At 45.3% G+C, this 13,328-nt stretch overlaps 1 protein-coding gene across 1 annotated transcript in view; it reads left to right on the top strand.

The window, feature by feature from the left end:
- The first annotated feature begins 3,589 nt into the window (after positions 1-3,589).
- Positions 3,590-13,328, top strand: part of LAPTM4B (lysosomal protein transmembrane 4 beta) — a 71,410-nt gene continuing 61,671 nt past the window's right edge. The window contains 4 exon segments of the mRNA XM_014592061.1: positions 3,590-3,604; positions 5,035-5,118; positions 5,120-5,206; positions 5,209-5,448. Coding sequence (XP_014447547.1) covers positions 3,590-3,604; positions 5,035-5,118; positions 5,120-5,206; positions 5,209-5,448 — 426 coding nt within the window.

Genomic DNA, 13,328 nt, shown 5'->3' with positions numbered 1-13,328 from the left:
CCTATTTTGTTTATTTTTCTTTTCTTTTTCTTATTTTGAAAGATTTTTGCTATAGGGCCTGTCTATGAGCTTGTTGGAAAGACAGAGGAAAAGTGAAAATCACCCCTCCCCCCCACACCCTATAACTATGCTTTCATCCCTTCTCCTTCATTTTCCTCTTGGGATTTTGGGCACACAGGCATATGCACTCGGTATGAGTTTCAAGCCTCCAGGTCTAGGACTTGAACCATGGTTGGCCACGTGAGAGTTCAGTGACGTAAATGTTACGCCATCTGCTGATCCCCAAAATTCTTTTTTGGGGGCCAGCAGGTGGCATGGTGGTTAAAGGCACTGGATTCTCACTGGCTGACCAGGGTTCAAGTCCTGAACCTGACGGCTTGCTTTCTCACTTCCTCTCTCTCTCTTTCTCTCTCTCCCCCGCCACCCCCCGTCTCTGTCTGGTCAAATAAAAAAATTATAATAACAAATGAAATTAAATAAATACATTTTAAAAAACTATTTAAAAAAATATTTTATTTGGGGCAGGTAGGTGGTGGCAGGGTGGTTTGGATGCTAGACTCCCACCTGATCAACTGTGGTTCAAATCCCAGACCTGATAGCTTGCTTTCTCACTTTCCTCTCTCTCTCTCTCTGTCTAGTGAGCACACATGTCCTATGGCAAAATTTAAAACTAATAGTAATAATAAATAAAGTTAGTAAATAATTATTTTAGAAACCAATAGATAGTGTAATGGTAACGTTGCTGAACTTCAACATAGCCCACAGTTTGAATCCCAGACCCAGCAGCCTAAAACTCATGCCAGGCATGTGTGCATGCATGCCCCAAATCCCAAAACAAGACTGGAGAAGAAGGGATTGCAGTGTAGCCATCCCTTCTGGAGAGTGACTGCCTGTAGCAAAAATCTGTCTAAAAATAATAATTATTATTTTTAGAAAATTAAGAAATGAGAGGGGCCGGCAGATGGCTTGGTAGTTAGGGACACTGGACTCCCATGTAGCCAACTGTGGTTTGAGACCTGGACCTGGTGGCTTGCTTTCTCTTTCCTTCTCTCTCTCTCACTCACTCTGTCCCTCTCTGGTCAAATTTAAATAAATAAATAAAACTATACTTTAAAAAGTTGAGAAATGTGGGATCAGCAGTTGGCATAATGGCTGCTATGTCGCTAGACTCCCACATAGTCGACCACGGTTTGAGTCCCAGACCCGGTGGCTTAAACTCACACCAGGTGTGTGTGCGCATGTGTGCCCGAGATCCCAAGAGGAGAATGGAGGAGAAGGGATTGCGTCATGGTCATCTTCCCTGGGGGGTGATTTCTCGCTTTCTGTCTGTGTCTCTCTGTCTTTCTGGCAAACACACATGCCCTATTACAAAAACCTCTCCAAAAAAAAAAATTAAGAAATTATCATTACAAATAAAAACAAACAATTCTTTATAATAATAATAAAAAATAAAATTTTAATAAAATAGTCAAGTTAAGACCTTTCGGACCCCCAAAAGACTGTCTGGCTCTATCCAGCTATCCAACTCCTGAAGCAAGTGTCTGTTCTCCTTTCTGGTTTATTCAAGGCCTAATTGAAAAGCTAACGCCCCACCATTTTTTAGGTTATTTATTTATTTATTTTTGAGAAATGTTTGCTATAGGGCAAGTGTGCTTGCTGGAAAGACAGAGAGACAAAGAGCAAGAAATTACTCCCCAAGGGAGATGGCCACTTAGTAATCCCCTCCTCCATTATTTTCTTGGGATCTTGGGCACACACATGTATGTGCCCAGCACGAGTTTCAAGCTACCAGGTCTGGCACTTAAACAAATCAGCCATATGGGAGTCCAGCACCTTAACCACTATGCCACCTGCTGACCTCACTCCCCACAGTTTTAATATAAAAACCCTTCTCTGCTTTCCCACTGCTGTTTGCTTTCACGTGAATGACAAACATTTTCTTTTTTTAAAAATTGTTTTATTTAACATTATTTATTTAATTTGACCAGAGAGGGACAGAGTAAGAGAGAGAGAGGGAAAAAGAGAAAGCAAGTCACCAGGTCCAGGACTTGAACCATGGTCAGTCATGTGGGAGTCCATTGCTCTCAACCACCACGTCACCTGCCAGTCCCATGGAATGACACACATTCTGACTAGCATTATAGTGACTTGATATAGCCACTAGAGCAGATAACCAGCTTTGTGAGCAGGAACAGAATGCTATGAAACTTTGTAGGTTTTATGCCTTTTTTTTTCCTTCTTTTTAATTTGCTAGAGGGTACATGAGCTCACTGTAGAGAGACAGAGAGAAAAAAGAGAAAAAGTGAGAAAGCACTCCCCTACCCTACCCGGGATTGTCACACTGTAATTCTCTCTCTTTCTCTCAGGATTTGGGGCTTGCATGTACACAGGCTTGGTGTGTTTCACAAGCCTCTGGGTCCAGGATTTGAACCATGAGGTTGGCCATGTGAAAGCCAGCGACCTTAACCACTACACCACTGGCTGGCCCTAGCTTTTATGTCTTTATGCCTTGACCATAGTAGGCATTGAAATTAAGACTGGGAAATTTGGATTTCTTTTTCTTTCTTTCTTTCCTTTTTTTCTTTGTAGAGGTCTTTGTGTAGGGTATGTGTGCTTGCTGAGGTGGAGAGAGAGGAAACAGAGAGACAGAGACAGTGAGAAAGAGAGAAATCACCTCCTGAGGGGGATGGTTATGCTGTAATCCCTTCTCCATTCTCCTCCTGGGATCTTGGGCACTCACACACACGGACCTAGTGTGAGTTTCAAGCCGCCTGGTCCAGGGCTGAAACCGTGGACAGCCATGTGGGAGTCCAGCGATGTAACTGCTATGCCATCTGCTGGCCCCAGGAAATTTGGACTTATATCAGATGGATTGAAACACCATTAGTCATAGAAAAGATTTGAAAAAGGAAGGAAAGAGGTTTATTTAATGGCGAGAAAATTTTTTTCTAACTCATTAGAAAATACCTAAAATACCTCAATTTGGAAGAAGGGGTTAATGAGAATGATACAGGGAGAGAAAAATTGGAGTATAAGAAGATAAGGGAAGGGCCCTAGGTGTCAAAGAGGTTAGCATCCTAAGGGTGATAAATGTTTAAAATTTGGTATGGAAGGGATCACCAGGTGGCACAGTGGTTAAGGTGCTGGACTCCCACATGGCTGACTGCGGTTTAAGTTCTGGACCTGACGGCTTGAAAATCACACAGGGGGGACCAGCAATTGGCGTAATGGCTATGTTGCTGGGTCCCATGTAGTCGCCCATGGTTCAAGTCCCGGACCTGGTGGCTTAAATTCATGCCGGACGTGTGTGTGCGTGCCCAAGATCCCAAGAAGAGAATGGAGGAGAAGGGATTGCGGTGTGGCCATCCCCTCTAGGGGGTGATTTCTCGCTTTCTGTCTCTCTGTCCTATACTGGTTAAAAGTGTTAGTAAACATATGTAACTGTTAAATGGAAGAGCCTAGAGAAAAAAACTACCTCTAATATGGAGGAAAAAAGAAATTTCAAGTAAGAACGCAAGACAAAAACGTTGTCATTCAGTTTTTCTGATGAACTCCCACAGTAATGTTACTTGTAATGTTATTGCTGATTATGGGCCTGCACTTGGTACCTCAGGGGATTGCTCTGGGCTGCCTTGTCACCCGGGTTTAGGCCATGCAATGTGGCAGCTTTACAGCTTTGTACAGCTAAGCAGTCCTGCCCTTAAAACACCTTTATCTAACATTTTTCTTCAATACAACTAGCCCTTAAGTTTAATTCCTCTCTACAAGCTAAATGATGTATAGCAATTTGGATGCATAAAAAATAATTAAAAAATAAATAAAAAAAGTAAACAAACAAAAAGTAGTTTAATTCAAGGGGCCAGCAGATGGCGTGGAAGTCAATACCCTTGGATTTCCACATGGCGGGCTCTGTGTGCAGTGCTGGACCCAGCAGCAATCATGCAAGCCCTGCAACTGGCCCATAATCCTGAGAGGAAAATGGAGGAGAAGGGATTGTGATGTGGCCATACTGGCTCCCCCATGATTTCTCACTTTTCCTCTCAGGCTAGTGCACGTGTACTATAGCAAAAAAGAAAAAAGAAAAGAAAAAAAAAAGAGAGAGAGCGAGGAAGAGAGAGAGAGAGAAAAAAAATTTTTGAGAGGTTTTTGCTATAGGGCAGTGCGCTCTCCAGAAAGACAGAGACAGAAAGACAGAAATCAGCCCCCCCAGGGGAACGGCCACACCACAATTCCTTCTCTCATTCTCCCCTCGGGATCTTGGGCACGCACACACACCTGCCCTGCATCTACCAGATCCCGGAGTCGAGTTGCAGTCGACCACATGGAAGTCCAGTGACATAGCCAATATGCCAACTGCTGGTCTCTCCAGAGAAAGAAATTTAATTTAGATTAGTTTTTCCCTTCATCTAAGTCCAAAATAAACTTTCTCACGTGTCAGTAATTTAACCTTCCTGAAATACTTGTCTTTAACAGAAGTCGGAGGCTAACCTCAAGATCTTCACGAAAAACACCAGCTGGGAGGAAATAAACTCCCAACATTAGCCTTATCTTTAAATGTCTCTTCTTGTTCTCTATTGTGGCTTGCAGAGACCTTGCGGCAACAATTGGTTAGAGCTGCAGTCAGGATTAAAATTGCTACCCAAAGCAAAGAAAGGATGTCCTTGACATCCTGCTTTCTGGGAAAAGATTACTAGCACAGTGATTGGAATGGCAAGTGAAGACAAATTGCTCTGCATGGCTTCAGCTGTGGTTCAAAGAACTGCAGTTGACCGTAATCACACCATGCACTTCTTTTTTTTTTTTTTTTTTTCAGCACTTCTTTCTGGAGTTTGCAAGATAATCACATTGCACCTAGGAGCTATTATCTGCAGAACTGAAGTCGAAGGGGAGGAAAACACAGTGAACTAGGCTGTTACAGACTCTCGAACTCGACATGGTTACTTTAATGGCCAGATGAAAGAGAGCCCAGAACTCCACTCTGGGACCTGCCGAGGGTGCAACGGTGATGTACGTATTTATTTTCGCCGAGCCTAGGGCGCCAGCAGCTGGCGGGAGTCCGCGGTGACGTCACGAGTCCGGGCGCGGGTCACGTGGCCCGAGCCGCCCCGCCCCCCGCCTTCCTCCAGCCGCAGCCACAGTCGCCGGCGAAGCGCAGGGCCCCGCCGCGGCAGCAGCTCGCAGCTCTCGGCAGGTCGCGGAGCTAGGCGGCCGTGCGCGCGAGGACAAGCGGGCTAGGAGCCGGAGAGGCCCAGGAGCCGGCAGCAGCGGCGCGGCAGGCCCGGAGCTACGCGGCCGAGGTTTTCTCAAACTTGGGCGCGCACTCGCGCCACTGCCTCCGCGGCCGGAGCGATGAAGATGGTCGCGCCTTGGACGCGGTTCTATTCCAACAGCTGCTGCCTGTGCTGCCATGTCCGGACGGGCACTATCCTGATCGGCGTCTGGAACCTGGTGAGTGCGGAGACGCGGCGGGGACACACTTCCCGGGGCTGGGCGCCGGGGGAGGGGCAATACTAGGGCCCAGAGCACCCTCACCCCGGCTCCACACCCCACACCTGGGACCCCGGCCCCTGGTCCGCACTCGCGCTAGGGTTTTCACGCTCCGGAGTTGGATGCTGGTTCACACTCGCGGTTGCGTGACGCTGGAGCTCATCCGCCTAAAGTTGTATTATTAGAAACTTAATTCCCTGGGTGAGCCTGTGAGCGGTACCCCGCCTCCCCCCGGCTCTGCCAACCTGTGGCGGCGGGGGGGCGGCGACGGCTCCTGGGACCCCTGAAGGCGGGGAGTTCGGGGCATGGGTGGGGTGGTGGGGATCAGCCGGGGGAGCGGGGAGAAGGGGCGCGCCGACAGCGCCGGGTGGTGCGGGGAGCTCCCCGGTGTCGGTGAAAGTGCGTTCGGTGGGCAAAGAACTCCGATCCGCTCAGCACGTGCTGCTTTTCCTTGTTTTCCCAAATCCGTTGGGCTTGGCGTTTTGAGGGGTGCCGACAGCCGTCGCGGAGGTGACGGGGCACATTTTGCTGTCTCTTTGATTAGGGTTGCAGCTTTCTCGTGCCCATCTCCCAGCCCGCATCTCTCCTCGGGCTCGCCGTGCGTTTTCTGCGCACGTTCGGATCCCGAGTTGAAGTGGTTGGGGTTCTCTTCGCTCTCTCGTGACGGAGTATCCCGCACGTATGGTGGTTTTAAAGCGCTCTCTCTAGGTAGAGATTTGCCTTGATTTACTGCGTCTCAGTTTGCCCGGAGAAGCCATTTTCCACTTATTTTTTTTATCCATTGGCCAGTGATATCTGTACTTTTTCTTAGCAATGTAACAGGCAAATCTGATTTAATTTTCTTAGGTTGGAGCTTTTTTTTTTTCTTTTAGTTCTTTTTTTTTTTGGAGAGATTTTCACTGTAGGGCGCGTGCGCTGCCAGACGCGCTCGCCAGACAGACAGAGAGAGACATAGAGACAGAAAGCGAGAAATCACCCCCCCAGGGGGGATGGTCACGCCGCAATCCCTTCTCCATTCTCCTCTCGGGATCTTGGGCACGCACGCACACGCGCCCGTTAGGTTGGAGCTTTGAGGATCTTTGTCAGGGGAGTGAGGAAGCCTGATGGAGACTTGTCTTGCCTGTACCTGCCCTAGGCTGGTTGTCGGGCACCCCAGGCTGCACCCGGTTTTCTGAAATAATGTTGGAGAGTTAGACCACTCTTTACAGCGAATAGCTCTTTATCACGAGGAAATCCTAAAGAAATGGTAGTCAAATAGCGCTTAGAAATTTTGAGTGAGAATACATTCTTACCTCTCTAATCCCGAGTCCAGAGTTTTTTGTTGACTCTCTTTGATACTTCATAATTTTTTGATAGAATATGGACGTTATATTCATTGTGAACTCTTTCCTTGTGCATTTTTAAGCAAAACATTTTCCACCAAGTTATATGTATATGGTATTCATTGTGTGCTATTTATAGCTTTAAGTTTCCTTTAGGCAGTGTGTATCTCAGCCACACAATAGACATTTTTGGCCTTAAAGCCTTTCCAAACATCTTTGGTACTGTGTGGGTTCTTACTGTGCTGGATGAATGCAGATAGAACAGGGTCTTGGCTTGGCTCAACACTGACTTTGCTAAAAGCCTAGGAATTCTTCACAGAAATTGAAAATCACAGCAAGAGGATACTATTAAGAGGTTCAAAATTTGCTTTTATTGATGATTTAGACAGAGCATTTAATACAAATGTATTGTGGCCTCCTTGAAAATATTCAAACCTGCAGACTCCCGAGTCCATCAGTGAATGTGATTTGTAAAATCTAGGACGCTGCATTAGGCAAATGTACTCCATGATCTACTGGAAAGATAAATCTACTTGAGCTGGTTGTTGGCTGGAGTCCAACCAGACGGTATTGGTGTGATAATAGGAGAGGGCTCCATGCTTTGTCTGCTGTTGGAGCACTCGCTCAGTGCAAAGTATTAATAGTTACTGGCTTACACTCCTTAGCACTTGGAAATACATGGCCCTGTGAAAGGTAATTAGGAAACACTAGCAGATATGAATAAGAATGCCACTTTACTTAAACTCACTATATGGGAAACCTGGCTCAAGTACTGGTAATCATTATAAAAAGTCTTTTGCATGTTACAAAGCAGAAGCTTTCTCTCTCTCTCTTTTTTTTTTTTTTTTTTTTGGAGAGATTTTTGCTATAGGGCGCATGGTCTCCCTAAAGAGACCGAGAGAAACAGACAGAAAGCCAGAAATCAACCCCCCTGAGGGGGGGATGGCCACTCTGCAATCCCTTCTCCTCCATTCTCCTCTCGGGATCTTGGGCATGCACACACAGGTGCCTGGTGTGAATTTATGCCACCTGGTATGGGACTCGAACCGCGGTCGACTACATGGGAGTCCAGCGATGTAGCCATTATGTCAGCTGCTGATCCCTCATTCATTTATATTAATTAACCCAGAGAGAGACACAGAGAGAGGAAAAGTGAGAAAGCAAGCCACCATGTACAGACTTGAACTGTGTGTGGCTATGTGGGAGTCCAGTGCCTTAACCACCACACCACCTGCTGGTTCCCTCATTCTTATTTTTTAAAGTCTTATTTATTTGGGCACAGAGAAGTTAATACTCTAAATCTCCAGCCCCCACTGGGGGATGGACATGGTCTTTTCTGGGGGAATTCTGGAAGGAGAGGTCTCAAGGTGAGGATTGGGCTCAGATCCCGCCCTACACAGCCTCACAGGGAGGGATCAGAGAAGCAGGAAGACTAATCTATTCATGGTACTAATCTGTTCAAACTACTAATCCACCCAAGGTTTTCAGATTACCGGGTAGCTCCAGGGAGGGGCAGTAAATTTACTGGAGGGCAGAAGCCCAAAACAGCTCTCAGCCTTGAGTTATTCATGAATTCAGGGTCTCTCCATATCAACAGCGAGGTTTAAAGACAATAGGAGTGTTAATCACTCTGTTTACTCTTAGGCAAAAGAGGAGAGGGTAAATTTTTTTTTGGAAAGGTTTTTGCTAAAGGGCCCATGGGCTCACTTGAAAGACTGACAGAAAAAAAGCAAGAAATCACCCGCCACACACAGGGGAATGGCCAGACTGCAATCCCTTCTCCATTTTCGGGATCTTGGGCACGCACACAAACGCACCTGGCATGAGTTTAGGGTAGGGCTACTGGGTCTGGGACTCGAGCCATGGTCGGCTACATGGGAGTCCAGCGACATAGTCATTACGCCAAATGCTGGTACCGAGAAGACAAGTTTCTCGGCATAAGAATTAAACAGTTTATAATGGAGGCGCTCCTCCAAGATGGAGTCTTGCCTACTTCATTCCCCACTTCTCTTTTACGGGGATCAAGCCATTGATTCCTCAGTATCAGCTATAGGGGTGATAGTCTACTTTGGCAGGTAAGAAGTTTCACCGTATTGAAAGTCCAGTTTGAACTGCCTTGGGCTCATTTCATGGTCTCCAGTTTATGGGCACCGTTGCTCAGGAGGCAGAGTCTGGTCAGACTGGCCTGGGCCAATATTCATGGTATGCCGCCCTTAGCTTCTGCCCCTCACAGGGGGGCTGTGATAACAGCACTCCCAGAGACAATGCAAGCAGTTTGTGGAAGCAGAACAGCATTTGGCTAGGTACTTACGGAAATAACAAAATTCTCACAAAACTGAAACCAGATTATTTACCCTTTTTTGAGTCTTCTCCAATGTCTGTTAAGGAGAGTCACCCTGGCAGTGCAGTGCCTGGTATATTTGGGCTCTAGGTCCAGAGGTAACTAGCATTTAATATTTAATGGCTTTTATTCTGTAGGAGATGGGTCAGGTAAGAAAATTGAGTAAACTAGAGCTGAAAGTCAAAATAATTAGAAGCACGGTTAATAGAGGTGTTTTTATTATTTTTAAACTTGACCAGAGAGAGAGAAAGAAAGGGAAAGCGAGAAAGTAAGCCACCAAATCGACAATTGAATCATGGTTAGCCATGTGGGAGTCCAGCCCTTTAGCCAGCATGCCACCTGCTGGTCTCTTATTATTTTTTAATTAGACCAAAGAGAAAGTGAGAAAGCAAGCCACCAGGTCTGGGACTGAAACTGCCCTGTGATAATCCAGCGCCTTAACCACCATGCCAACCACATGCTGTAGGGCACATGTGCTCTTCAGAGAGAGAGATTTTGGGCATGCATGCTCATGTGCCTAGCATGAGTTTCAAGCCCCTGGGTCTAGGACTTGAGCCCCGTCGGCCATGTGAGAGTCCAGCACCTTAGCCACTATGCCTCCTGCTGGCCCCAGCTCTTAATAATTAAAAAAAAAATTGTATGTTGTGGTTTTGCCTGTAAATAATGAAGATTTCTTTAATAAAACATACAGGTACTTAGAAGTCATCTGCCTTTTTTTTAAATGATTGTTTTGTTTAACTTTATTTATTTTTATAATTTGACCAGACAGGGACAGAGTGAGAAAGGGTGGGGGTGGAGGTGGGGAAGTGAGAAAGCAAGCCTCCAGGTCCGGGACTGGAACTGTGATTGGCCATGTGGGAGTCCAGTGCCCTTAACTACCACGCCTCCTGCTGGCCCTATGGACATGTATTTATTTTGCCTGAGCAGATACCTAAGAGAGGAATTGTTGGTCATTGAGTAGATATGTAGTGAGCTTTTCTTTATTATTTATTATTTTTTTATTTAACTTTATTTAAATTTGACCAGAGAGGGACAGAGTGAGAGATAGAAACTAAGAAAGTAAACCACCAGGGCTGGGACTCAAACCGTGCTTGCCATGTGGGAGTCCAGTGTCCTTAACTACCATGCCACCTGTTGGCCCCACAGGTATAGTGAGCTTTATAAGAGACTGCTAACCAGTTTTCCAAAATGGTTGTAAATTTGTACTTTTACCAGCAATGTGTGAAATTGTTGCTCTCTGTTCTTTTGGTATTACAGTTTTATATGCCCCTTTGTCAAGCGCTGCTTTTTGCCTATTTTTTAAAAATTGGGTTTTATCTTTTTCATATTGATTTTTAGGAACTCTTTTATGTATGTCAGATCTTTGTTAAAATATTTTTTGAATATTTTCTTCTAGTATGTGGCTTGTCCAGTGCTTTCCTTTTGTTTTTCTTAAAATTTGCTAGAGGGGGCAGGGACCAGCAATTATCGTAATGGCTGTGTCGCTGGACTCCCACATAGTCGACTGCTGTTCCAGTCCCAGACCCAGTGGCTTAAGCCAAGCGTGTGTGCGTGCCCAATATCCCGAGAGGAGAATGGAGGAGAAGGGATTGTGGCTTGGCCATCCCCCCTAGTGGGTGATTTCTCGCTTTCTGTCTCTCTGTCTTTCTCTCTTTGGTGAGCACACATGCCCTATAGCAAAAACCTCTCAAAAAAAAAAAAAATGCTAGCTGGGAAGTGCACTGCCAGAGAGATGAGGTGAAAACGCTCCATTGGGGCAGGACCATATGGCAGTCCCTTCTCCATTTCTCCATCCTTTTGGGATTTTAGGTCTGCACACACATGTGCCCCAGCCTATTTTTCAAGCTGCTAGAGCTGGGATTTGAACTACATGATAGGCTGTGTGGAGGCCATGTGGAGATATCAGGATGTGATGGAGCCTGTTCTTGACTTTATTTTTTAATTTGAGAGGGTTTTTTTTTTTTTTGTAATTGAGATTTATTGGTCGTGTCAAGGATCAGTACAGACATTTCAATTTGTACCCAATCCTTAACATATGTTCCAAAAATTTAAAAAGCCAAGTATAGTGATTCTTTTTAAGTTATTCCAGTGACATTCCAGCTTCAAATCTGTAGGCAAATTTTCCTTAAGAGGATATCAAGAACCACTGTCTTCAGATGTTGAAAGCTGTTATGTAAGTCCCACCAGATCACAATTTAGTATCATACACACTACATACTTCAAATTTCCAATCTTTCACAGCACATTAACAGAATTATTAGGAAAACTGGACTACCAGGACCAAAGGTGTTACAGAGTGCACACAATTCTGAGAGAGAGAGCAACAATCAAAGAGTGGTTTTCTTTAGGAAACAAGACTACTAAAAAATATAATAGAAGTCATTTAAAATATTCAAGACACATTAAATGCATGACTGTGACTCCAAACTGCCATTTAGTATGCTTTGTATTTAGGATATAAAAACTACCCACCCGCCCCCACCTATGGAATGTTAAGCTGACACACGCAAGAGTCAAAGCCTCCTATAAGTCAATATCCCACTATGTTCTGGTTGTACTGAAAAATAAACAACCAGTAAATGATTTCACCTCTTAAAAAAAGCATTTACACTTAAAAAATGGGATGAGGTGGGATTCTCTCCTTAAAAATGTTTCTAGAGATACTAAAAACTTGCATTTACAAAATAGTTGATAAAAATATTACTCTGGATGTACAAGAAGGGAAACAGGGACCATTGATAAGACATGGTATATGACATTACTCAGACTGGACTTCTTTCTCGCCTGCTTCATCAGGGGGTGGACTCTCCTCATTTTTAGTTTCTCCATTTTCTGCAGGTAAATCTTCTTTAGTGTCGTGGTTGGCCACTTCAGCCTGCTTCCCCTTTGCTCCCCTTTTCTCTTTTGTTTGCACTCTTTTGTCTGAAGGTTTATCCTTCCCTGCCGCCTTGCCTTTTTTTGGCTTGTCTCCACTTTTGCAGGAGGTTTAGCCGACAACCTCGCCGATCTCCTCTTGGGCTCTTCCTTGGCCGTCCCCTCGGCTGAGCTGACCTTCCTTTTGGGCATCTTGGCTGTGGACAGGGGACAGGGTGCGTGCTGGGTGCCTGATGCCGCGATGCGCCTAGAACCTTTGTGGAGTTTAGCGGATAAACCTTACGGCTCCTCCCACCACCAGAGCTGCTGGAACTCCAATATGAGAGGTTTTTTTAAAAAAATTTTATTTATTTAATTTCATTTATCATTATTTTTTAATTTTACCAGAGAGAGAGAGAGAGAAAGGGAAAGTGAGAAAGCAAGCACCTAGATCCAGGACTCAAACCACATTTTACTTATGTAGGAGTCCAGCACCTTAGCCACCATGCCACGTTCCAGCTCCAATTCATTTTCTTTTTTTGAGAGAGAGAGAGATTTTCGCTATAGGGCGCGTGCGCTTGCCAGACAGAGAATTAGAGACAGAAAGCGAGAAATCACCCCCCCAGGGGGGATGGCCACGCCGCAATCCCTTCTCCTCCATTCTCCTCTCGGGATCTTGGGCACGCACGCACACGCGCCCAGCGTGAGTTTTAAGCCACCGGGTCTGGGACGCGAACCGCGGTCGACTACGTGGGAGTCCAGCGACATAGCCATTATGCTAACTGCTGGTTCCCACCAATTCATATTTTTTATGGGATATTTTTTACATGGATATCCACATTTCTCAATATACAAGCAAACATACCTTTTCCTTTGTGATTTTTCTTCTGTTTTTAAGCTTTTTTTCCTAGTACATGTGGACCCTTGCTAGAGAGAGTGACAGGGTTAAGGGGGTTTTGAGAACCCCCCCAAGGGGGATGGCCATTCTTTAATCCCTTCTCTTCCATTCTCCTCTAATGATTTTGGGTATACACGCACATTTGTCCTGCGTGATTTTCAAGCTGCTGGGTCCAGGATTTGAACTGCCTTTGGCTGTATATGAACCCAGCACCTTAACCCCATGCCACCTGCAGGTCCCTTTACTATTTTACCACGTGATATTGGCAGTTCGGAGCATATGTCATTGATACCAGGGTTGGTCCCAACTTTGTAATAGCTTTCTCATTCATTCTTTCTTTCTTTCTTTTTTTTAAAAAGGATTGTTTTATTTGGGACCAGCAGGTGGCATATGGTGATTTTTTTTTTTTTTTGGAGAGGTTTTTGCC

This window comes from Tupaia chinensis, unplaced genomic scaffold (genome assembly GCF_000334495.1).
Source record: "Tupaia chinensis unplaced genomic scaffold, TupChi_1.0 Scaffold000646_1, whole genome shotgun sequence".
Classification (NCBI taxonomy): Eukaryota; Metazoa; Chordata; class Mammalia; order Scandentia; family Tupaiidae; genus Tupaia; species Tupaia belangeri.
Note: the sequence above shows the minus strand (reverse complement) of the source record. Positions and strands in the feature narration are given on the sequence as shown.